At 46.6% G+C, this 24,699-nt stretch overlaps 1 protein-coding gene across 1 annotated transcript in view; it reads right to left on the bottom strand.

Moving 5' to 3' along the window:
• Positions 1–24,699, bottom strand: part of WDFY4 (WDFY family member 4) — a 229,231-nt gene that overhangs the window by 96,689 nt on the left and 107,843 nt on the right. The window contains exons 28-35 of the mRNA XM_054983968.1: positions 23,258–23,419; positions 20,314–20,475; positions 18,187–18,310; positions 15,917–16,074; positions 14,637–14,866; positions 11,921–12,030; positions 10,354–10,548; positions 7,664–7,800 (exon numbers count right to left, since the gene is read on the bottom strand). Of these exons, the coding sequence (XP_054839943.1) occupies positions 7,664–7,800; positions 10,354–10,548; positions 11,921–12,030; positions 14,637–14,866; positions 15,917–16,074; positions 18,187–18,310; positions 20,314–20,475; positions 23,258–23,419 (1,278 nt within the window). The remainder of the gene's footprint in view (positions 1–7,663; positions 7,801–10,353; positions 10,549–11,920; positions 12,031–14,636; positions 14,867–15,916; positions 16,075–18,186; positions 18,311–20,313; positions 20,476–23,257; positions 23,420–24,699) is intronic.

Here is a 24,699-nt window from a genome sequence, read left to right as displayed (position 1 = left end):
CAGGTCTTCAACTTAAATCTGCTTATTGCCGTTCTCCATGGCCCGGCAGCACATGCGGTGCTGCGCAAGTCTGCTGGCCTCCGTTGGAGCAAGCGGGCAATTTACCCCCTGCATTACTTCCAGGGGGTTCTTCCCGCGGCGCCCCGGATCCAGGCTCCCTCACTGGGAGTCCTGGGGGTTAACCCTCGCGGGTCAACCGCCCGGTCAGGCTGCTCAGACAGTTCCCCCTGGACCTGCGGTGAGGAACATCCGACATGGCTGGGAAAACAAAACCGAATCGCCACAACAGTATTCTCATAATCTTATTTTTCTTTTTTTTTTTTTGCAGGTAGAATAAAGTAGACGGTGTTTTCCATCTACTTACCGTTATTGTCCGGGATTCCTCTGGGATTGCTCCTGCTTTTTTGCACTTATAACCAGAAGAACTTTTCTCAGAAATTGTGATACTGATAGGATGAATTTTGTTACTTAGCCGTTTGCCTTTTAAATGTTGTTGTATATCCTTGCATTCTCTAGTATATATTGTTATGAATTTGTAGTTTTGTACGAGATTGTATATTTTGTATTTATTGATAGTACATGCACTAGGTCACTTTAAATCACAAAAAATAATACTATAAAAATTATTTATATTCCTAATTCATCTACGTTTCAATGTTCTGCTATAGTCCCTTAGATGTGGGTTTCCTCTGTTGGTTGGGCCATGCTATACTGGCACTGATTCTGATCGGGTTGCAGTTCTCGCAACTGCCCAGCAGTATTATTCTGTGTGTCCTTTGAAGTCAAGGCTGGAGCCAGCACTGGGGAACCTCACCCACTATCATGGGAGCATGTTGAATTCTGAAGACCAGTGAATCTAGCTAAGGTGCAGCCAGGGCCCATTTTCACTTTTTTCTAATGGAAAAATTGGAAATTTTGAGGAGTATTGAAAAAAAGGCCAAGAAATATTTTCTCTTTTAGAATGAGTGAAATACTTTTAAAGACGAGGTTGGCATGCTATAGACCAGGGGAGGCCAAACTGTGGCTCAGGAGCCACATGTGGCTCTTCTAGATATATTGGCCATTTCCACACGGCTTCCCTCTGCCCGTAATGACCCAGTAGATCATGCAAAAAATGCGGAAGATCACGTTTTCTCATGCGAGATTTGCGTGACGTCACGTGATGTCACGCAAATCTCGCGTGAGAAAACGCGATCTTCCACATTTTTTGCGCGATCTACCAGGTCATTACGGGCAGAGGGAAGCCGTGTGGAAACGGCCATTGTGTGGCTCCCGGAGGTCTCTGGCCATACATTTTTAGTCTAGTTTATTTCCCCCCTCCCTTTCCTCCTTTCTTTCCATGTCTTTACCTCCCTTTTCCTTTTTTCTTTCCTTCTTTCTTTCCATGTCTTTCATATTTTCAATAAAAATAAAAAAGCAATTTCCTCATCTGAAGCCACTTCAGTGCATCATGTCTTGTGGCTCTCAAACATCTGACGTTTATTCTATGCGGCTCTTACATTAAGCAAGTTTGGCCACCCCTGCTATAGACATATACAGCACTAAAATCCAAGATGCTTTTTCATTGCTTCTCAATTTCTGCATGCTTTCTGTTGTCCTTTTGACCCAACTCTTCCCTTCTGGTTGACCTTTTCACCTGTCTCTCAAACAACTGTGACACATATGCCCACAAACTGGGTAACGAGTAGCTTACTGTCCAATCTTACTGGAGGGAAAAAAGATCATAAAGAGGTAGGACAGAAGCTGCACCAAATCCTCAAGTAAAAACTCTGAACGTTTCATTGAAAACTGAGCTCTCTCTAACCAGATAATAAAAATTAAGGTACATTTGCCTCAGCTTGCAGTTTTCTCTAAAGTATTGAATATATTTATACTGTAGAAAGCGAAGGCATTGATAACTTTTAAATTCCATAAATTTGTCAATTATTGCAATTTTATATCTTAATTAAGTTACAAATGATGCATTTATGTTGTTCAAGCAGTAAAATTGGTTTAGGTTTGATAAGACAGTAACCGTATTGCATATATTTCAATTTTACCCCAAATTTCCATTTTTTTTCCTCTGGGGGAAATTTCCCCCCCCCCATGACTTCAAAAGTTTGGGGAATTTTCATCTCTAGCAACAGCCAAAGACCACAAAGAAGAGCAGCTTACTGCTAGGAGAATGGAGTATCTTAGGAATATTAACAGAAGTCAACTTGGAAGTAACCACATACTACAGTTTCCTGCTTTGCGTTGGGAATTTCCTAGAGATTTGGGGGTGGAGCCTGGAGAAGGTGGGATTTGGGGAGGGGAGGGTATAATGCCATAGAGTCCACCCTCCAAAGCAGCCATTTTCTCCAGGGGAACTGATTTCTGTCATCTGAAGATCAGTTATAATTCCAGGAGCTCTCCGGGCTCCACCCTACCCAAAACACATCCAAAAATTTAGTCTCAAAATAATTTCAATAGTTTTGCAAAAAAAAAATCCTGACTGGCTTTTGCCACATGACAGTATTGTAACTGTGAACCAGTTATCAAGTAAGACAATCAGGCTGTACCGGGGAAAGAATTTAATATAACTCATTAATAGCAAATTGCCTGGTTACACAGAAGGAAAAAATACTTGCCATGAGCAGTTTTGAAATGAATATCAGATTCAAAACTTCCCGTGTGTATTTAATAGCATGCTAATTTACATTTTAATTACTTCCTAAGAAATCAAAACATTTGTTGACTATAGAACATAATGTCAGCTTCAGAGTGCATTGTTGGTGGATGCTTAATGAACTTAATTAGATAATTAGTGATGTTAATTATCCTTTTATTACGAAGATAAAGATGTTACACAAATGATGCACTTTGCACAGATACATAATTGTATGTTTACTCTTTTGGCTGGGTTTCCTTGAAAAACTAGAAGCAACAGTAAGAGAAAGCTTTGAAAGGGATTTTGACATTTGTAGCCTGCACAGTTGAGGGTGGGGGCACTACCAAAAACATTACCGAGAAAGGACTGTGAGTGGATGGACCCTTTCATGATGCTACTGTATGTCTGTTGCACAAATCACTTCCTTTTTTACACCATGTTCAAAGCACAGGAGTGTACTCATGAAGCTGGCTCCCCGCTTCCCTTTCTTGGTTCTCCTTCAGATAATCCAAGACAAGAGACAAGAGAGACACTTCTGCGCACAGACAGAACCAAGAAGCATTCATTGGCCGTTTCTGCCTGCGACAGATGAGGGGAAACTAGGGCTGAGAGCCAAGCTACAAGTGACGCCTGACACAGGTTGGACACTTGTCAGCTTCCCTCACGTTTTGATGGGAAATGTAGGTGTCCTGGTCTTGTAGCTTGGCTCTCCATTACAGCTGCAAGACCAGGATGCCTACATTTCCCATCAAAACTTGAGGGAAGCTGACAAGTGTCCAACCTGTGTCAAGCATTACTTGTAGCTTGGCTCTGAGTCTCCAAACCTACCCTGACAACATGCATAGTGGCTCTTGCCTGAATTATGTGGTGATAGTTGGGCTGCCAGGCCTCTTGAGCAGCAGCGGGAAAGAAAAGGTTATGTTGGCTGCATCGCAGCCTGGAAGTGACGCAGGGTAGCTCTAAGAATCTTGAGAAACTCTATGGTTTTACCTCAGAGTTTTAGGCAATCCCTAGAGCTACTCTGTGTCACTTCCAGGCTTCCACCACAAGTAACACTGTGACACAGTCAGCGTTGCACTCCCCTCATGTCCCTGCCTGCACTCAGCCTGGCAATCCTAGGTGATGTGCAGGGTTGGACATGGATCTTTGGCAAGTATTTCTAGGGAAGGCACCTTGCTTATGCCAAAGGTAGAAAAGTTTTGAAGACAGTGAAGACCCTCCTGAATCCACAGAGAAAAAAAAATCTTCATTTGCAGGCCCATCCATATCCACCCTTACCCATTTCTGCAAAGACCCTATTCAAATACACAAACATACTTAGCATGTATTCACACACACTTAGCATGTATTCACACACACAGTCTCACACCCTATTTCTCTTCTACATTCATGCAAACATACACTATCTACCACTACTGCTTTACTGGCTGTAAAAACTACTTGATGACCAGTTACAGGTAAGTGCAGTCCTGCTTTCATCTTCGTGGGTTCTGTGCAGTCCCACATTGGGACTGAGCATGTTTAGCCAGCCGCGGAAAAAGATTTGCAGAGCTTTCTAGAAGACCAGGAGCGCCCCCCTCCTTTTGGTGCTTTCCCGCCAAAACCATCTCATGACCAGGAGGAGGGCATTATTCTCTCAGGGTCAAACCACACAAGACAAAACACACTCGAATTACACAGATAATTTGAATGTCTTTTGTAATTCAAGCGCATTGGAGTGTAATTCGAGTGTATTTTGTCTCATGAGGTTTGAACCTTAGTTCTCTTTTTGCTGCTGTGGAGAGAGGATCTCCATTGCCGTTCTCCGTTTTTCCCCTCACCTCATTCTTGATGCTGAGGAGAATTATTTCTCTTTAAAGGTTTTTTGTCATCAATAGTAATTAGATTGAGGAATAAATCGACATTTAAAGGAGAAAAGTTTGTTTTTCCTTTTGTTATTGTGACTAATTAGATGAGGCCTAATAATGTCATCTATGGAGTTCCCCAGGTGGCTGACACAGCATCCCACAGTTTGTTGCCTGCCATTGGATGACCCTCATACTGCAGGCTTCCAGTGGCCAGGGCAGGACATTGGAAGTGGAAGGGCCACACAAAACTTGCTCAGTGCCAGGCCTCTTCCAATGGCTACATACCCGGGGACTACACAAAAGATGGCACCATTTCCCTCTACACCCTTTTAAACAGAGCTTGTTCTCAAAGAACATGCATGGCAAAAATACAAACTAACAAGACAAACTCTAACAAATGAAACCAAGAACAACCATTTGAAGCTCAGAATCCATTTTTCAAAAAGGAACACTGGATATTTGTTGAAAATCAGATCTGGCTTGTTTGAAAGGGGAAATATTGTAACAAAACCTGAAAGCTACAGTGACTTCAGTAAAACGAACTCTTCCACCGGCTCCCCTGATATCCAGTAAGCACAACTGCTTTGCTACCAGCCAGCCATTAGTTAAGTCAGGAAACTTAGCTTAAGCTGACTTAGAGCCAAACGAGACAATATGGTGACCCACAGGTCCAACATGTGACTGCTGACACCATTTTAGAGAAGATTCTGGCCATTTAAAAAATGCCACGGGGGAACCCGTGGCGCAGGAGACCTAGCCTCCTCCCCCATAGCTATTTTTGTACATGAAAAGGCCTGGGAGGGAACAAGATCTCCTGATCCCCCATGCTGCAGGATCAGGCCCTTATGGTGTTTTTAGATGACCAAAATCTTCTCTAAAATGGCGTCAGCAGCCATGGGTCAGACTTATGGCTGCTGTAACATTTACTTTGGCCCTTTGTCCCAGTAAAATCTGTGGAGGCACTCTCTTTTCGAGCTAAAGAGGACTAGTTTGGGACATTTCATTTACAGAAAGAATGACACTGCACTCATCTGTGGATCCTTCCAGCAACTCAGCATAAGTGATGTCTTACGACTCTTAATAGAGCAGGGCTTTTTTTCAGCTGGAACGTGGTAGAACGGAGTTCCAGCACCTCTTGAAAATGGTCACATGGCCGGTGGCCCCTCCCCCTGATCTCCAGATTGCCTTGCTGCACAGAGGGCAATCTAAACTCTCCTCTGTCTGGAGATCAGGGGCAGGGCCACCGGCCATGTGCCCATTTTCGACGAGAGCGATATAAACTTTAAAAAACTGCCCCTTTGTTCCAGCTGACCCAAAGTGATGTTATTGTGCAGTCCTGAGTTCCGCCACCTCTTTTCCCAGAAAAAAAGCCCTGGAGCAGACCTGCCCCCAAACATGTACAAAGTTAGAACTGCCTAGAGAGGCAAACATTCAGAGTCTTAGTTTCACGACACCTCGCAAAGAACAATTTGCCAGCCTGGGAGCTGTCAGACGCTGACATGATCAGAAATAACACAAAATGAATAATGTTTCCCTGAACCCGGCTCCTCCTTTAATTATAAGCTTTTCCCTTTCAGGAGAGAGAGAGACAGAAGATGCAGAAACACCAATTTCATGCACTTGTGCCTGAATAATGTCTCTCTGCTCCCTTTTCCAGATGGCAACCCCTTCCACTGCAAGAACTAATGATGTGGGCATATTTAGGGGAAAACCAATAACGGAGTCTTTAACCTTCAACAGCAAAAAACATGTTGTACAAAATGTTCCTTGGGATGCATTAACAAATATCAATTACTTTGCTCACTGAGGTGCAATCAGCTGTAATAATCAAAATTAATTTTAAAAAATAATTAAACAGACCCCAAGGCAAATAGTTGGTGCCAGTGCGGAATGGCATCCTGGACTCCCGATGCACCTGGAAGGGAGGGAGCCGCTCAGCCTGGAGCCAACAACAGGAGAGAAAGGATGAGCCTGGAGCCTACTCACCCAGGCCTGCCCGTCTCCATGCTGCAGGACAAAGGGCCAAGCTACAAGTGACGAATGATACTTGAACGGCAAGTGAAACAGACTCACGTGTATTCCTCCCTGTTCACTTGCACTCCACTTGATCACTTGAACAGCAAGTGAACAGACTCACTTGTATTCCCCCGTTCACTTGCGCTCCACTTGTACTCCACTCGATCATATAGTGACTCTGTGATTGAGGGTGAAGCTACAAGTGATGAATGACACTTGAACGGCAAGTGAACAGACTCACATGTATTCCTCTCTGTTCACTTGCACTCCACTTGCACTCCCTGTTCACTTGCACTCCACTCGATCACTTGAATGGCAAGTGAACAGACTCACATGTATTCCTCCCTGTTCACTTGCACTCCACTCGATCACTTGAATGGCAAGTGAACAGACTCATATGTATTCCTCCCTGTTCACTTGCATTCCACTTGCACTCCACTCGATCACTTGAATGGCAAGTGAACAGACTCATATGTATTCCTCCCTGTTCACTTGCACTCCACTTGCACTCCACTCGATCACTTGAATGGCAAGTGAACAGACTCATATGTATTCCTCCCTGTTCACTTGCACTCCACTTGCACTCCACTCGATCATATAGTGGAGTGCAAGTGAACAGGGAGGAATACATGTGAGTCTGTTCACTTGCCGTTCAAGTGTCATTCGTCACTTGTAGCTAGGCCCAAAGTTTGCCCCAGATGAGGCTGAAAAGGAGACTCTCTTGCAAATGGAGACAGGCCTGAGAGAGTCTTCCAGGCTCAGAGGTGATCCCTTCTCGTTCAGCACATCTCCCAGTTGATCCTGCTTTGGCCAAAGTGATCTCTGCCCCTGGGTGTTTGGAAGCGGATCCCTTGAACGGACTCTCAGGACGAGAACTACGCTGCTGTTCATTACCCGCCACAAAACCACAGGAATCCAAATGTCCAGATGGTAAACGAGACCCAGTCTGTAACTGTGAAAACCGGATGATGCATTCAACTGATCTAAGTGGAAGCAAACGACATACACCGAGGATCGTGCTTGGTCGACTACAGCAAGGATGCTTTTTCTAGCACAGGCTCCTATACTCAGTGGCTCAAATGGACCTGAGCCTTTTAAGCATAGCTGTTTTTAGAAGACGTCTCTTCCAAAGTATGGGATTGGCACTGGGGATCTTAAAACTGCACATTACCTGGGCGTGGCACCCCATTCGCTTGACGTTTCTGTGGGCTGCTAGTTTCATTGCTGACGATAAACTTTCACCCCACGGGCGTGTTTTGCTGGAAGTCTGGGCTAGAAGCTTATTCTGAGGAATTTTCTTTTCTGATGCTAAAGAAAAGAGGGAGGGAGAGAAACATTGGTAAAATCCAGGCAAACCAAGATGACTAAGTATAGAAAGCAAATTCAATATGTACTTGGATCACGACCCGAAGGCATGACTATGATGTTACGGGGATTGAAGTCATTTAAAAATCAGGGACTTTTCAGTCCAAAGGAGAGCAGAATCTTTAATCTAGGCTTAGGTATCTCTCAGCAATAATAGCTCCCATTAATCTTTGGGGCAAGCCAATTTGGTGCAGTGGTTAAGATTAGCAGGACTCTAATCTGGAGAACCGGGTTTGATTCCCAGCTCCTCCACTTGAAGCCAGCTGGGTGACCTTGAGTCAGTCACAGCTCCCTTAGAGCTCTCTCAGCCCCACCCACCTCATAGGGTGTCTGTGGGGATAATAATGACACTGACTTTGTAAACTGCTCTGAGCGTGGCATTAATTTGTTCTGAAGAGTGGTATATAAATCAAATGTTATTTTTATACCGCCCTTCAGGACAACTTAATGCCACACTTAGGGCAGTTTACAAAGTGTGTTATTATTATCCTTACAAAAATCATCCTGTGAGGTGGGTGGATCTGAGAGAGCTCTGAGAGAGCTGCAACTGACCCACGGTCACCCAGCTGGCTTCAAGCAGAGGAGTGGGGAATCAGGAGTTAAGGATGCTTTAAACTACTGTCCATGCCGTCATTAGCTTTGCAGAACCTAATTTTCTCATTCAGCAGGAACACTCCATACTACATTTTTAGATCCATGATTATTTAAGTATACACATAAAAACCTAAAACCTGGCTATGAAAATGCTTATGTCATGTAAGTGCATACATTAGAGAGTTAAGAGCGGACATCAGTCCCTGTCAAATGTTTACTCAGTGGCAAACCCAGATTTATCTTTGTGTAATGTGTGAAAGGACACCAGACACTGCAGTTTCTTCTAACTCACAGCAGTGGGAGAACCATCTGGAGAGGTCCCTTGGAACCAGAACACAATTTTCTATGATCTATGTGTCTTAAACTCAGTGCTTTTCTTGTTAGCCAGGAAGCATAGTTTAAAAATACAGAGCTGGCAGAGATCGCTCCTCAGAGGGTTTATTATTTCATCTTTGCCCCAGAAGACTTTGTCAATTTCCTCTCTCAAGTATAAAACTGTATGGGATCACCACTAGAGGGCAGTGAGGAATGATAACGGGCTGGAGCTGCCTTCCAGGGTTGGGCTTGGACTTGGAGAGGTTAGAGAGGGATGAAGTTCCAGTGGATAACAATGCCCTTTAAACTACCCTTCCCGGCTAACATTCTGTCTCCCAACACATGTTCTTCACATGTCATATGTCAATTTCTCCTTTGGAGTCTAAAACTGTGTGAGATCCCCACCAGAGGGCAGTGAGGAATGGAAATGGGCTGGAGGTGCCGTCCAGAGCCGGACTTGGACCTGGAGAGGTTATAATGGGCTGAAGTTTCCATTCCAGCATTTCACAGCCTCTTCACACAGCTCCAGGGAATAGCAAAGCCTTTGCCCTGCCACCAGGTCTGTCTTTTAAAACTACCCTTCCTGGCTGACATTGCATCTCCCGATACATGTTCTTCACATGTCCTTCCCACTGGAATTGATCATCTTGGATCCCACTCAAGCAGCTTCTTTCATGTGGTACTGGCTTTCTTTGGATTCGGAAACAGCCCACAAGACAACGGAGCATGGTACTGATACTCTCTGTCTCCTGCCAGGCACATCCTCATACGGTCTTATGCACAACCTGTGTGAGCACCCAAGAGGATCCTTATGCCATTTAGCCCTTTCTCTTCGAACTATCCTGAGACCCAAACCAGCTTACATCATTCTCTTCGACTCCTTTTTGCAAACCCTCCAGTTTGCAAGATCAAGTCTGTTAACGATAGGACGTTTTGGAGATCTTTCATTCACAGGGTCACCATAGGTCAAAGGGGACTTGACGGCACATAACACACACAACCTTGCAAGTTGGGTTAGGCTAGGAGTTTGTTACCAGCCCAAGGTCACGTGGTGAACTTCCATGGCAGAGTGGGGAATTGAACCTGGGGCTCCCAGATGCTCGTCCGACACTCTGACCATTACATCATACTGGCTGCCCGTACATTATATTAAATATCTATCTAGCTTAGCATTCTCCCTTCTGACAACAACCAGATGCTAGAGGGAAATCTATTTTCATTTATTTATACTTCCTTCTTCTCCCCAATGGGGGCCCAAAGGGGCTTACCACATCACCCTCCTCTCCTCCGTTTTATCTTTACAACAACAACCTCATGAGGTAGGCTAGGCGGAGAGAGTGACTGGCCCAAGGGTACCCACCAAGCTTGTGTGGTGGCATGGAGATTCAAAACTGCACCTCCCAGATCCTAGTCTGAGACTCTAACCAGTGCACACCACCACCCTGAAAGACCCATCTTCTGTTTTTTGCTCCCAACACCAGACAGAGCCTGCATATTAGGACACGTAAATAACGCCCGCTCCCTCAAGGCTCAGCCTTCCCACAAAGCTGCTTCTGTTAGAGGCTTTTTCCATTCCCAAGCAGAGACCTAAGAATTGCTGCCACGCTTTTGCCATGGTCTCTTCCCACTGAGACATGAGGTCTCCCGTTTTCTTTTTCCTGTCTCCAGCTCCAGCTCTCTCAACAGAGAGTGCTGTTTTGTATGCATCTTCCATGTCCAGTCTCCGCTGAGAGAGGAGCAGGTTCCAGATGTCTTCGGCGGCCTTCCAGATCTCTTGCTGAACTAGAAACAAAGAAAGTATGTACTGAATTGAGCAAGGTTTGAGTCCAGTATCACCTTAAAGACCAACAAGAGTTTCCAATGTATAAACTTTTGAGAATCAATCTATTGGGTGTGTGACTGTGACAATCGGAAAGACTTTGCAAATATTTTTAGAAACGGGGCCCAAGACAGCTAGTTGTTGCCTTGGCTGAGGTCCAGATACAGCAGCCCATCTGCAGGTCAAAAGTGGATAGTTTCCAGGGAATTCCCAAAATTTAATGATGGATGAATTAATCACAAGGAGGTGGAAAGGAGACAGCTGCTTTCCACCGGGCTGACATGCCTAGGAACTGAAAAGATCCAGGAGGCAACTGCAGGCACCAGGAGGCTTTGTCATGCATCTGAAGACACAGGCACTTACCTATGAAAGCACAATAACAGCACAATGCTAACCAGAGTTACACTCGTCTGAGACTACTGACTTCAAACCTGTTGGTCATTCAGGTGCCTTCAAAATATCTGTTGACATGTGCTGATCTGTCCATAATTCTCTGTTTACAGGCACCAAGTTTGCTTTCCTTTTGTCCTCTGGATCTATCATCTTCACAACAACAACATTCGACAACAACAACATTGGATTTATATACCACCCTTCAGGACAACTTAAAGTCCACTCAGAGTGGTTTACAAAGCATGTTATTATTATCCCCATAACAATCACTCTGGGAGGTGTGTGGGGCTGAGAGAGCTCTGAGAGAGCTGCGACTGACCCAAGGTCACCCCGCTGGCTTCAAGCAGAGGAGTAGGGAATCAAACCCGGCTCTCCGGATTAGAGTCCTGATGCTCTTAACCACTACACCAAACTGGCTCACAACTCCCCCTTCCTAAAGTACCTACACCAGAGTAATATCAGAAAAGTGGAGGACTACTTAAGTACAGTGGTATGTGACATTTTCAAATGTTCTTTCTTAGGCATCTTTTACTATCACCTTTTTCTTGATCCAATAACCTTAGCAACCATCTTTCTCATAGCTTAACCTAATTTAGTAACCCAATTCCCCCCATTCTTCCTCTGTATTCTTTACCCACCCACTTTGATCATCACTTCATGCATCCAATGAAGCAGGCTATGGGTCAGGAAAGCTTTTGCCACAACACACATTCTCACGTTGTCATCGTTGTCAAAACACAGTGGCTCCTGCGAGATTTGCATTTTGAGCAAATTCCCGATTCATCTGTTGGGTGGGCAAAAGGCAACGAGTGCTGCCCGGGCCAAATGAAGCAGGCAGTTCCTCAACCTTCTCTGCAGTGGCTCAAAGCCCCATTCTCTTCCTACAGGCATCCGTCACACCGGCACTTCCCGACAGGGGTCTGAATGGCTGCCCATAATTACCGTTCTTTTGAACAGGTGGATCATCTGTCCTCTGCTCCTCTTTGCTGGGTGCCTGGAAAAGACTGCGGCCAGAAGGCAATTTCTGCTTTGCTTCATGCTGTTCCGAAGAACTGGGGCAAACAGAATAACACACTGAATAAACTGCAGGCGCACGTCAGACCAATTCAGAAGGAAACAGCTGTTACCCGTAGTTCGTTCTGCGCAAGTGGAACAGCCCATGCTCCACCCCTACCACCTCCAGTTAAAAGGATCTCAGGCAGAACCTCTGCAGCTGCCCAGAATCTTGGAGGATCAGAGTCAAGCTACAAGTGATGAAGATCACGTGAAGCACACTTGATTGGCCCTGCAAGTTTAGGTGGGAAGTGTAGTCGGAGACTCCCTCCTTCCCATAGCAGCTGCGGAGGCGGCGCAGCTTCAGCCGCCCTTTATATGCCCGGTGCCTGTGTGTGGCAGCTTGTGTGTGTGGCCTGGCTGGGTGTGTGTGTGTGTGTGGCAGTGGTGGTGGGAGTGGGAGTGGCAGGAACGCAATAACACCTTCTGGATGGGTGGCGGTGAGGAAGAAACAGTGGAGGGCGGCACGTGCCCCTCCTCTTATGGCTCACTGGAGCTGTGCAGGGCGGAGCGCAGTTGCTGGGTGCTTCCTGACATAGGAGCACAGCGCAGCACTGCACCTGCCCAGCTCCATCCTCGTTCTGCTGCACTGCTGCTCTCCCTGCCCTGTGGCAGGTGCATCTATCCACCTGCACGTGCAGGAGCCCCGGCTCCTGCAAGCGAGGAGGGAAGGCAGGCAGGCAGGCAGGAAGAAGCAGGCCCACCACCGCCACAGTCAGCCGCCAGCCAGGCCTCCACACGGTGGCCCCGCCTCCTCATGGAGCCCCTCAGCACCTGGGAGCAGATGGAGGAGAGGAGCCAAGCTGGAGTTTCGTCACAGCCGCAGTTGCTATGGGAAGGAGTCTCTGACTACACTTCCCAAGTAAATTTGTGTGGACCCACCACATGAACTGCGCCACTTGTAGCTTGACTCTCAATGGCAGAAGGAAATGGGCTAGACAACTTAACGCACTGTACTGAGTGGGCACAGCAGGGTCGTTTCAGATCTGGAAAAAGTTGCAGGAGGGAAAGCATAAACAACTTTCTGTATAGTCCTAAACTGGATTGGGCCTCTCTTAGGCTGGGAATTGAGCTCCCAGTAAGGAACTTGCCATCTGTGGGCCAAGCTACAAGTGACAAATGACACTTAAATGGCAAGTGAACAGACTCACATGTATTCCTCCCTGTTCAAGTGGAGGGCAAGTGGAGGGCAAGTGGAGGGCAAGTGGAGGGCAAGTGAACAGGGAGGAATACATGTGAGGGCCAAGCTACAAGTGACAAATGACACTTGAATGGCAAGTGTATTTCTGCCTGTTCACTTGCCCTCCACTCAATCCACTTGCCAGGCAAGTGTCTTTCATCATGTGTAGCTTGGCCCTGAGGCTGTTCACTTGCCGTTCAAGTGTCATTCATCACTTGTAGCTTGGCCCCGAGTCTGCTTGGATGTCTTCATGGCAGACCTGGGCACACAACATATTGACAGTGTGGCCCTTTTCACACAGCCAGTGCAAACAATTTTGTGCCATTTCAGACACAACTGGTTTGGCTGCTGGTTGCTAACTGATTTTTTTTAACCTTTTCACATAAAGCCATTTGTGTCTCATTTGCAAGGTTCTCAAGGGTTCTGTGCACATCTGATTTGCGGCAGTTCACTGTTTGAAATGTCTTCTGTAAGCACTGTGTTTTCATGGTTTTGCTCATTTCCAGTACATTCTTTCCTCCCCCCCTTTTTTTAACAGTGATTTTTTTTTCAATATAGAGCTACAGTGCTATGATGGTGAACACCGGTATCGCACATATGGCATAGTATCACCATATTGGTGCACTGGTTCTACAGCTCTATAGTGCTAAAGTTCAAACCATTTAAAAAAATAACTGTGCAGAATTGCCAGAAAAAGCAGCACTGTTTGAACTGCCCACAGTGATTCACAGACAGTTCACATACAGCTCATAATATGATGTTTCAAACCGCCGTCCCCACAGCACTTTACATAGAGTTGAGGCAACAACAGGTACCAACTAGGGCCGTTTCCACATGGTTCCCCGCTGCTCATAACAACCCGGAAGATCGCGAAAAAAACACGGAAGATCGCGTTTTCTCGCGCGAGATTTGCGTGAAGTCGCACAAATCTCATGCGAGAAAACACGATCTTCCGCATTTTTTTCGCGATCTTCCAGGTTGTTATGAGCAGTGGGGAGCCGTGTGGAAACAGCCTAGGTTAAAACAAAAATGCGAAAGGGCCCAGAGTCAACAAAAGCGCCCAGGTGACTCGAAGGGTTGTGTGTGAAATCTTATCCAATCTGAGAATTTAGAGGCAAACTAGATAAGATGTTGGGTTGTCTCATTTCCCTTCAACCAACTCTGATCATGTCATGGTCAAATGTTACTTGAAGGAAACAACGTGGCGTGAAAGCACTTTAACTTGAGACCACAAGTTGGGGGAGGATGGCCCCGCCCGGCCACATTTTCTCAAGCCAAAATGGCCCTTGAGGTGTTATTTGCCCCATCACATCACTGAATATTTTGGTTTCAGTAGCTCCGATCCTCTACGATTTCTGCCCTCTCACATACATTCTAACAGCTGAATGCCATAAGGGCTTCTCGAAAGGTTAGTCACAGGGCTACCTCGGGGGCCTCAGCTGAGACAGGCAATCCAAAAAGCAGGTGATGAAGCCCGGATTGGAGTTGTGTGTTGCAAAGATGGTGTCCCACTGCTGCTGAAGGGTCCGGAGGACGCTGAGGAGTCTTGGCTGATCAGAAGTGGCACTCGACAGGCAGTGGAGAATGGCTCGGTTTAAGCTGCTGTAAAGAACACTGAGAATCGCTTCCTTGTGGAGAGAAATCTTCTGTGTGGCCTGTCAGAATAAGGTAAGGATTAGAATGTATTGGGATCTTATCAAGAACCAGCTTTCTTCCCGGGCTGCTACTGGAATGGAAGATTCTAGACTTAGTCCACAAATGGATGATGCGTTTCTCCACAAATCAGAAGGAGGGCATGTCTTTTTGTTCAGGACAGAAACACGCCCGCAAACATTTCATATAAAACGTCTTTGCTCTTAGTAATATTATTCTGCGCAATACTGACTTTTTGTAACAGAAAAAGGTATTAGGAGCCTAAGTGTTACGCAAGAATGGAAAAGAGCATTTAGAACTGAGGGGGGCGATTTGTGTAAAGACGTAGTTGTCCGATCCGTGCCTACATTGACCCTTGGTGGTAGAAGAAAGGATATGTGAAGCCTGTCCAGTTATTTTCACAGAGGTTTCCTCTTTTCCACAGCACAAATGATGTGGAATACCCGGATACTTTTTTCCTTAAGGATCGCAATTGCCACTGCTGCCACCATCACCCCATGCAAAATCAAATAGAATCAGTAGTAATGATGGCTTGGAAGAACTGTATGTACCTGCCAGAATACGATATCCAGGGACACTGTCCGTTTCCACACTACGCACCTTCATCCGGAACACTGCGGAACATCATGAAAAAAACGCAAAAGATAGCATCTTTTCATGTGAGTTTTGTGCGATGTCGTGCAAAACTCGCACAAGACGATGCTATCTTCCACATTTTTTTCACAATGTTCCGCAGCTTTCCAGATGAAGGTGAGTAGTGTGGAAACGGCCACTATTTATTATTTATTTATTAAATTTTAGCACTACTCTTTTGTAGATGCTCAGGGTCCGCCCCTCCCTCCCATTTCTCAGCAACTCTGAGAGGAAGGCGGGGTGAGAGAAACTGACTGACCTGAGGTCACTGTGTGTGCTTTGTGACCGAGTCGGGATCTGATGAATGTCCCCAATCCTAGACCAACACTCTAACCACTAATACACACCACCCCCACCTTGCACCCCTAGCTAGAATTACTATTAAATAGATTATAACTGGTGATGACAAAACTTCTTACCACAGTCACTTGCTCGGCAAGGAAGAGAATGATTTTTCTCGGGTTTTCAACAAACATTCCTGCAGAAAGTTTCTCTACCAGTTTCTGGGCAAAATAGGATATGTTCACCAGAAGCGTCGGCATGGCTGACTCTGACACACTTCCTGCAGAACCGTTCCCTGGATGGCAGAAGAAAAGGTGATACTTCTTTAATTCAGAAAAGGGACGAGATTATGGGATGGAGCCACCCTGGAAAACGTAAGTCTGTACTGATGATGGAGCCAGGATTTACTGAATCAAATCCACCAGGTAGAAGACCAGGGCCGTTTCCACATGGCTTACCGTCCCTTGAAACGACCTGGAACATTGCACAAAAAATGCGTAATATCACGTTTTCTCGGGCGAGATTTGCGCAAAGTCATGCAAATCTCGTGCGAGAAAATGCGATCTTCTGCGTTTTTTGCGCAATGTACCGGGTCGTTCCGAGGGAAGGTAAGCCATGTGGAAACGGCCCAGATCATCAACAGCCATTCTGTTGGAGGGACATGCATTTTATGCCATTTTCACTGCCTCAGAACCCTAACAGAAAATGAGTTCCTGTGGCTTTCTTATAATGAATCCCACATGCTGCTTGACAGATATTGAACAGTCATGGGACCAAGAATGAATTTGAACATCTCAGGTGTCCACACGCGCCATGTGGGCAAGACCAGCATGGACCAACATACCAAAACAAGGACCAGATTTCACCCCTGCATGACCCACTTTTTTCTTTACTAGAACCCGCCCCCTTTCCAAGCAAGAGCGGTCCAGTTGAGAGGACCAGAACGTGGTGATGAGGATGGTTCCTCCTAGAGCCCGGCAGTGGATCCTGCTTCTCAAATCCTGTTTCCCCACCCTCACCTCCAGTTCTTGTCTTGCCTCAGAAAAAAGTGTGTTTTCTTTTCTTAGAAAATAGTAAAGAATCCAGTAGCACCTTTAAGACTAACCAACTTTATTGTGGCATAAGCTTTCGAGAACCACAGCTCTCTTTGTCAGATGCATCATCAGATACATCTGTCGAAGAGAGCTGTGGTTCTCGAAACCTTATGCTACAATAAAGTTGCATCTGTCGAAGAGAGCTGTGGTTCTTGAAAGCTTATGCTACAATAAAGTTGCATCAGACGAAGACAGCTGTGGTTCTCAAAAGCTTATGCTACAATAAAGTTGCATCAGATGAAGACAGCTGTGGTTCTTGAAAGCTTATGCTACAATAAAATTGGTTAGTCTTAAAGGTGCTACTGCACTCTTTACTATTTTGCAACGACAGACTAACACGGCTAACTCCTCTAGATCTTCTTTCCATGGGGCTCTGCAGTTTTTTGCAGAGTTTGCTTCTATAGGGTGATTCTTCTTGCCGCACTCCCCTAATGTGCAAGTTTGTGGGATGGAAGGTGGGGGGAGAAGACCCTCCCCAAGCTCTGCTTGCATGACAAAACAGAACAAGGGAATCATCCTCAAGGGCTGAGTCCGCTGTGGCTGTTGGTTGGCACCACGCCAGACATCCAATGAGCCTCAGCTCCACAACAACCACAACTGACGTGGCTATTTATATGGAAATGCTATGTTGCTGGGAGATACAACAGCTCCCCCAAGTAAAGATTTGCACTGGGCTCCTCTTAACCCCACCCAGATCCAACCCAAGCATTGCACAAAATCAGATCACAAGACTTGCCCAGTTCCAAGGGTCCCCAGGGCTGCAGGAATTTCATCTCTTGAGTTCCCTACCCTGGATACAAGAGATCTGAAGCAAGCCCTGCTTTCAGAGTCCATTGGTAGGAACTGCCTCATCCAGAAACCACGTCAAATCCCTTATCACCATCTCCTTCAATAGTTAGGACATAACTCACTCATGGTAACAGAGGCAGAACATGAATCCTTGGTTAAGAACCAGAGGAGTTGGCCGTGTTAGTCTGTAGTAGCAAAACAGTAAAGAGTCCCGTAGCACCTTTAAGACTAACCAATGCATCTGACGAAGAGAGCTGTGGTTCTCAAAAGCTGATGATGCAACTGACGAAGAGAGCGGTGGCTATTGAAAGCTTATGCTACAATAAAGTTGGTTAGTCTTAAAGATCTTTACTATTTGGTTAAGAATGTAAGAAGTGCTTTGAGACAGCGGTAGGGTTGGGGGAGGGTAGGCACGAAAGTAACCAGCATGCACCTGAAACTGGCCCGTGGTCCACAGTGTACTTTCTGCCCACCTATGAGGTTCAGGAAGACTACAAAGCAATTTGAGGATGGGAGGCACTCACTTCCGAAATTTGGCATTCTCTTTTCATCCTCTTGGACAATTATGGGGAATACATCCATAATGGAAAGCAGGATATCTGTCTGGAAGATCTTCTTGTGCTCAGCGGTGCAGCCTTCTGCAGAAGCCTGCAGAGGCAAAATACAAACAATGAGCAATGCAGGAAACCCCAGGGGGCAACACCGAGAGGGGATTCCTATTCCTAACTATGCTTACGTTGCACAGTATTTGAAAAATGGAGTAAGCCAGTGCTGCTGGACTCGAATCTTACTTATCTGCAAAAACCAGAGAACCCTCCAGGTCCTCAAAGATGCCCCTCTCATTGGCCGTCCAACGCGGCTCACTGCAAAAGCCGCACTAGTAAATGCCATCCTCCACAGAACGGCACCCTTTCTAAGCCCAGTGTCTTCAGTGGATTTAGAAAGCTACAAGTCTGCTTATGATAGTTTCAGATGGGTAGGCGTCAGGGCTTTTTTTCCAGCGGGAACGCGGGGGAACGGAGTTCCGGAACCTCTTGAAAATGGTCACAGGGCCGGTGGCCCCGCCCCCAGATCTCCAGACAGAGGGGAGTTTAGATTGCCCTCCGTGGAGTTCCGGAACCTCTTGAAAATGGTCACATGGTCGGTGGCCCCGCCCCCTGATCTCCAGACAGAGGGGAGTTGAGGGCAATCTCAACTCCCCTCTGTCTGGAGATCAGGGGGCGGGGCCACCGACCATGTGACCATTTTCTCCGAGGGCAACCCACTGAGTTCCACCACCTCTTTTCCCAGAAAAAAAGCCCTGGTCGGCATGTTGGTCTACAGCAGAAGAGCAAGATTTGAGTCCAATCGTATCTTAAAGACCAACAAGATTTCCGAGGTATAAACTTTCAGGATTCTTTGTCAGACACCAGACGCTTAGGATCTATAAAAGGCTTTTGCAACATAACAGAGACACGGTTTTTTTCCTCACGAATCTCCAGCTCCATTTGGGCAGGCTCTGAGAAGTGGTCACAGGCCATGCGGTTTAATAAAGTGTGGCGGCACATGGCAATGGATAAAGTTATGGATAGGATCTATCATTTCTCTTATTATCCTACGGAAATGAATTTTGCAACGAAGTGGCAACCTTTCATAGATTACCTCTCCGACGAAGATCCGCAAGTAGCTACATCTTCGTACCAAAAATACTTAATTCTAAGATGGGAATAACGCGTTTTGTAACTTGCTCCTTGAGTTTTCTCTTTCACGGCATTATCAAAGTTTAGTCTTGGATACGTTTGTGAGTACTTAACAGTGTGTTTGTGTTTGCAAAGCGGTTAATTATTGACGTCTATGCTATGACAATTTGTTACTTGTTACATGTTTCATGTTTGAGTCCCTTCGGTGGTTTGTTGTAACTTTTGATATTGTTATTAATAATAAAAAAAAAGTGGTCACGGGAAGTTTCAACCACCTCTTCTCCTGCCCACTGCTTCTCAGACCTTCTTGCTCGCAAACTGCTTTCATAGATGCAGAGCAGTTAGCCGTGTTAGTCAGTAGTAGCAAAATCAAAAAGAGTCCAGTTGCACCTTTAAGACTAACCAACTATATCGTAGCATAAGCTTTCGAGAATCACAGTTCTCTTTGTCAGATGCATGGAGGGCAAGAAGAAACTGGTCAGATAACAAAATCCAACGGGAAGCTGCTGAATTGGAATTCATATATAAATTTGACTCAGTCAGGCTGGGATTGAATAGAGACTATGAATGGTTATCTCATTATCAGAAGTAACTGACTTCCTTAACAGAAGCAAACTGATCTCCATATCAGAAGCTACTGTTTGCATCTACTCCTCCCTCCCCTCTCCACCTATACATCTGACCAGTTTCTTCTTGCCCTCCATGCATCTGACGAAGAGAGCTGTGATTCTCGAAAGCTTATGCTACAATAAAGTTGGTTAGTCTTAAAGGTGCTACTGGACTCTTTTTGAAACTGCTTTCAGAAACTGCTGCTAACTCATGACTATCAAGATGATGAAGTTCAGAGGGGCAGGCGGCAGGTTTCCACTAGCCCCAGAGCTTCTGCGTGAACCAGATCCCCTGTGGTCTCTTCCCTGTCCCCTAAGGATGCTGCCCCGAGAAATGGTAGTGTGGTAGTCTGATGCATGAGACCTCAAGAAGCATCTCCAAGGGGTGCCACTGCTTATGCGCTGGGACAACAAGTAACATTTCCATCAGGAGGCGGCAGGTGAAGCCCCACACTGGCTTCCTAGCAGGGTCCAGGGGCAAAGGAACAGGAAGGTCGCCGGTAGATAAGCCACCCACAGGGCTGCCCTGCAGAAAGAAAATTTAATTTAATTTATTAGATTTATATTCCGCCCTCCCCATACCAGCAGGCTCAGGGCAGATTACAATTTACATACATTTAAAACACATCGAACAATTCATAAAAGAGGTAAAGGTAATCCCCTGTGCAAGCACCGAGTCATTAGTGACCCATGGGGGACGTCGCATCACGATGAATAGGGACTATGAATGGTTATCTCATTATCACAAGTAACTGATTTCCTTTACAGAATCGGGATCAGGGGGAGTCCAGTGGCACCTGGCGTGGGCTTTCGAGGACCCACAGTTCTCTTTGTCAGATGCATCTGGCGAGGAGGGCTGTGGTCATCGAAGGCTTGTGCTGCAGTGGAATTGGTTAGTCTTAAAGGTGCTGCTGAACTCTATTTGATTTTGCTACTACAGACTAACACGGCAAACTCCTTTGAACCTTTACACAAGCAAACTGATCCCCACATCAAAAGGAGCTGTTTGCATCTCCATATCAAAGGAGTTGTTTACATCCCCTCTCCCCTCCTCCTCCCCTCCCCTCTCCTCCTCTATATTTGTCCAGTTTCTTTCTGCCCTCCATGCATCTGACGAAGAGAACTGTGGTTCTCGAAAGCTTATGCTACAATAAAATTGGTTAGTCTTAAAGGTGCTACTGGACTCTTTTCGATGTTTTCTTGGCAGACTTTTTTAAGGGATGGTTTGCCATTGCCTATACTCGTATACTCATGGGCATAATAAAATGCACTATACACATACACAAGACACCTCCCTTTCAGGATTAGCAGTGAGACTGTTTGACCAGCAACAGCATTCACTCTTCCGTTCCTGAAGTGAGGGGAGCAAGCGTGCAGAAGACCCCGAGGGAAATGTTCCCTGTACCCTGAGATCAGATGCCTGTGGGCATTAGGGGCTAGTGGCAGTTTTCCAGTTCGCTCATCTGTAGGAGAGCTGCACCTGGCAACCCCTGCGAGAAACTGGAGAGTGGAGTTTTGCATGCTGGTAGCTTACTAGGACGTTGACGTCACTTCCGGTTTTTACTGGATGTCTTTAGATACTCCAGCATTCATTAAAAGTGTATTGTTTTACTATAGAGTTTTTGTAAAATGCTAGAGCATCCATACGTCACTTTCAGTTTTTACCGGAAGTGGTGTTAGTGGGCCAGCGCATGCTTTGTTCCTTCCCCCATTTTCTCTCACTGGTGCCTGAGGTGCCAGCAGGCAATGACCTGGGATATTTGGAGGAAGACCAGGGCTTTTTTACAGCTGGAACGCGGTGGAACAGAGTTCCAGAACCTCTTGAAAATGGTCACGTGGCTGGAGGCCCCGCCCCCTGATCTGCAGACAGAAGAGAGTTTAGATTGCCCTCCGCGCCGCTCCAGCGGTGCGCAGGGCAATCTAAACTCCCCTCTGTCTGGAGATCAGGGGGCGGGGCCAACAGCCATATGACCATTTTCTTGGAGAGCAACCCACTGAGTTCCACCACCTCTTTTCCCAGAAAAAAAGCCCTGAGGAAGACTGTTTGTCTGAAATAACTGGAAAACTTCTGATCTGTTATTCTGGCACCTGGCTGTCGGGTTCCAGTTTCCTGAGTAGCTGGAAGGGCCATGAAGGAAGTGACTCAGAGGCATCCACAAAACAGAGACAAATCCTCCTCTTCCACCCACTTCACCACAGGCCAATTTAGGCCTTAAATGGGCCCAATTCAGCCTGTTTGGGGCCCAAATCAGCCTGTGGCTAAGTGTGGAAGTGCTCTCAGGGTGGTACAATGACATCAGTGCCATCGTCACGCTGCCCCGGGAGCACGGCCAGGAGGCCCGTTCTGGTGCTTTCCTCCCCCAACTGGCCAGGTAAGAGGAGGCGGAGGGGGGGAGGGTGAAAGCAGATGATTCCTCGGCCCCACGGGGGAATGGGTTCCCTACAGATAAGGCCATCAAGTACCAACTGCTCACATGCAGCAAGGTAAGCTCAGGGCTGTCTCCTTGGGCCTGTCACTGTGTGGGCATCTATCAAGCCGCCTCTTGTGGTGGCACATCAAACGACCCTATGAGTGGACTGCAGTGCCCAGGAGAAGTTACTTTCTCAGCCCACAGAAAATGGCAGCTGCCAGGTACCAAGAGGCAGGCCTTGATTTGATTCAGTAAAAGAACTCAGGGTTCTCTGTTCTGGGCCTCTTGCTTTTCTAGAGAAGCTGAGGAGCTCTACCTCACTACCCTTTCTCAGGCCATAGCACAGAGGAGAGTTCAAATCTCACAACCGACAGCTCAGCAGAGACTGGCTGCTCATACCCAGGGCTCATTTTGAGGGGGGATGCACAGAACCACAGTTCCAGTAGTTCTCCAAAAAGGTCACATGTCAAGTGTCCCTGCCCACCTGTTTTTTGGCCATTTGGGGCCCGTTTCACCCAATTCGGGCCCAAAATGGCCAGGATCAGGCCCAAAACAGGCAGGATTGGTCCCGAAACGGCCAGGATCAGGCCTCTGATGGGTAGTGGGGATTACTCTCCCGCTCAGCAGTGGCCCAATCCTGACCATTTTGGGCCCCTTTTCAGCCATTTTCAGCCCCTTTTGCCATTTTGGGCCCAATTTCGGCCCTGAATGGTCAGGATTGGGTCCAAAACACCAAGGATAGGTGATGTCAGGGGGTGGGGCATATGCAAATCAGTTATGCTAATGACACGCTTCTGGTGCTGTCAAGGGGCGTGGCATATGCCAATGAGTTGTGCTGATGAGTTATGCTAATGAGTTCCTGCAGCTCTTTTTCTACGAAATGATCCCTGATCATACCTGAGGGACCGCAGAGGGGAAGACGACCAATGCCAAGGCTTGGAGAAAGTCTGAGTTGCACCAGAGGGCATCCTGGGAGTACCTACGATGGACCATGCAGAAGAACTGCATGACATGCCCAAGGAAGCTGATCTCCCAACAGTCCTCTACATCCGCTGGAGCCTGGAAACCAAAAATACAAGTTAGGCAGCAACATAGCAAGCGTTTCTTCGTGCGCTTACCCAGAGATAAAAGAAATTCTTAACAGGGTCGCTTCTCCCAGCCTCTTCGGCCCAGAGTTGCAGCAGCTTCTGGCTCTGGAGGCAGTCATGGAAATGGGCCGCGACAAGTTTGAACTCAACCCAAAGGCAGCAGCCGGCACAAAGCTGCTAACCAAAATCTAGAGGGTTGCACGTGGCACGATTCAGAACAGGGGGTGCAACAGCCTGCTCACTGCGCCATGGGCCAGTGCAGCATGGAACCAGCATAAGCCCCCTGAAGCCGGCAGCTACCCCAACATGAAGCCATCACGATGACAAGGAGGACATGAGCGCATTGAGCCACTGGTATGAAACGGCTGTAGAGATGACAGGGAGGAGGGATGAGCAAGGGAACACCCTAACATGGGGAGAGAGAGAGATAATAATAATAATAACAACATTCGATTTATATGCCGCCCTTCAGGACAACTTAATGCCCACTCAAAGTGGTTTACAAAGTATGTTACTATTATCCCCACAACAAAACACCCTGTGCGGTGGGTGGGGCTGAGAGAGCTCTGAGAGAGCCGTGACTGACCCAAGGTCACCCAGCTGGCTTCAAGTGGAGGAGTGGGGAACCAAACCTGGCTCTCCGGATTAGAGTCCTGCCGCTCTTAATCACTACACCAAACTGGCTCTCAAGAGTGAGATGATGTGCTGCTGGGAGACGATGCCACAGGCAGGCAAGGACAGCAATGCTGAGAGAGACATCCCAGGAGACCCTCTAGAGATCAGCCAATGCACCCGACACCATTTGCCAGGAGAGTTCATTTCTTTCCAAACTCATGCCAGAATGTTTTATTTATTAATTTGGCATTGACAGCTTTCCTCTCAGCCCACTCTATTTCTGAAACAAGGGGCTGATCTAAACTAAACGGGGACTTTCCACCAACCCCTTCTTGCAGCTGCAGACCCCACCATGATGTTCCTCAGCGTCCCTGTCCCCCAGGAATAACATTTCCTGGGCAGGGGAGACCAGGAATTTCTGCTCCGCTGGTGGAAACTTTAGTCTAGATCTGACCTGATGCTATTAAACGTGGTCATCCACTCAGGCATAGAGACTGAATACTTTGGTTTCTCAATATGAGAAACGTTCCGTGTCCACACTATGAGCAGAATCTATGACGTGTACATGGTTAATGGATGACATTATTGTAATCTAGAAAATAACGGTCTTCAAGTTTTATACTCTACATCAACACT

Source organism: Eublepharis macularius, chromosome 6 (genome assembly GCF_028583425.1).
Source record: "Eublepharis macularius isolate TG4126 chromosome 6, MPM_Emac_v1.0, whole genome shotgun sequence".
Taxonomy (NCBI): Eukaryota; Metazoa; Chordata; class Lepidosauria; order Squamata; family Eublepharidae; genus Eublepharis; species Eublepharis macularius.
The sequence above is the reverse complement of the archived record's forward strand: the minus strand, read 5'-3'. Positions and strand labels throughout refer to the sequence as shown.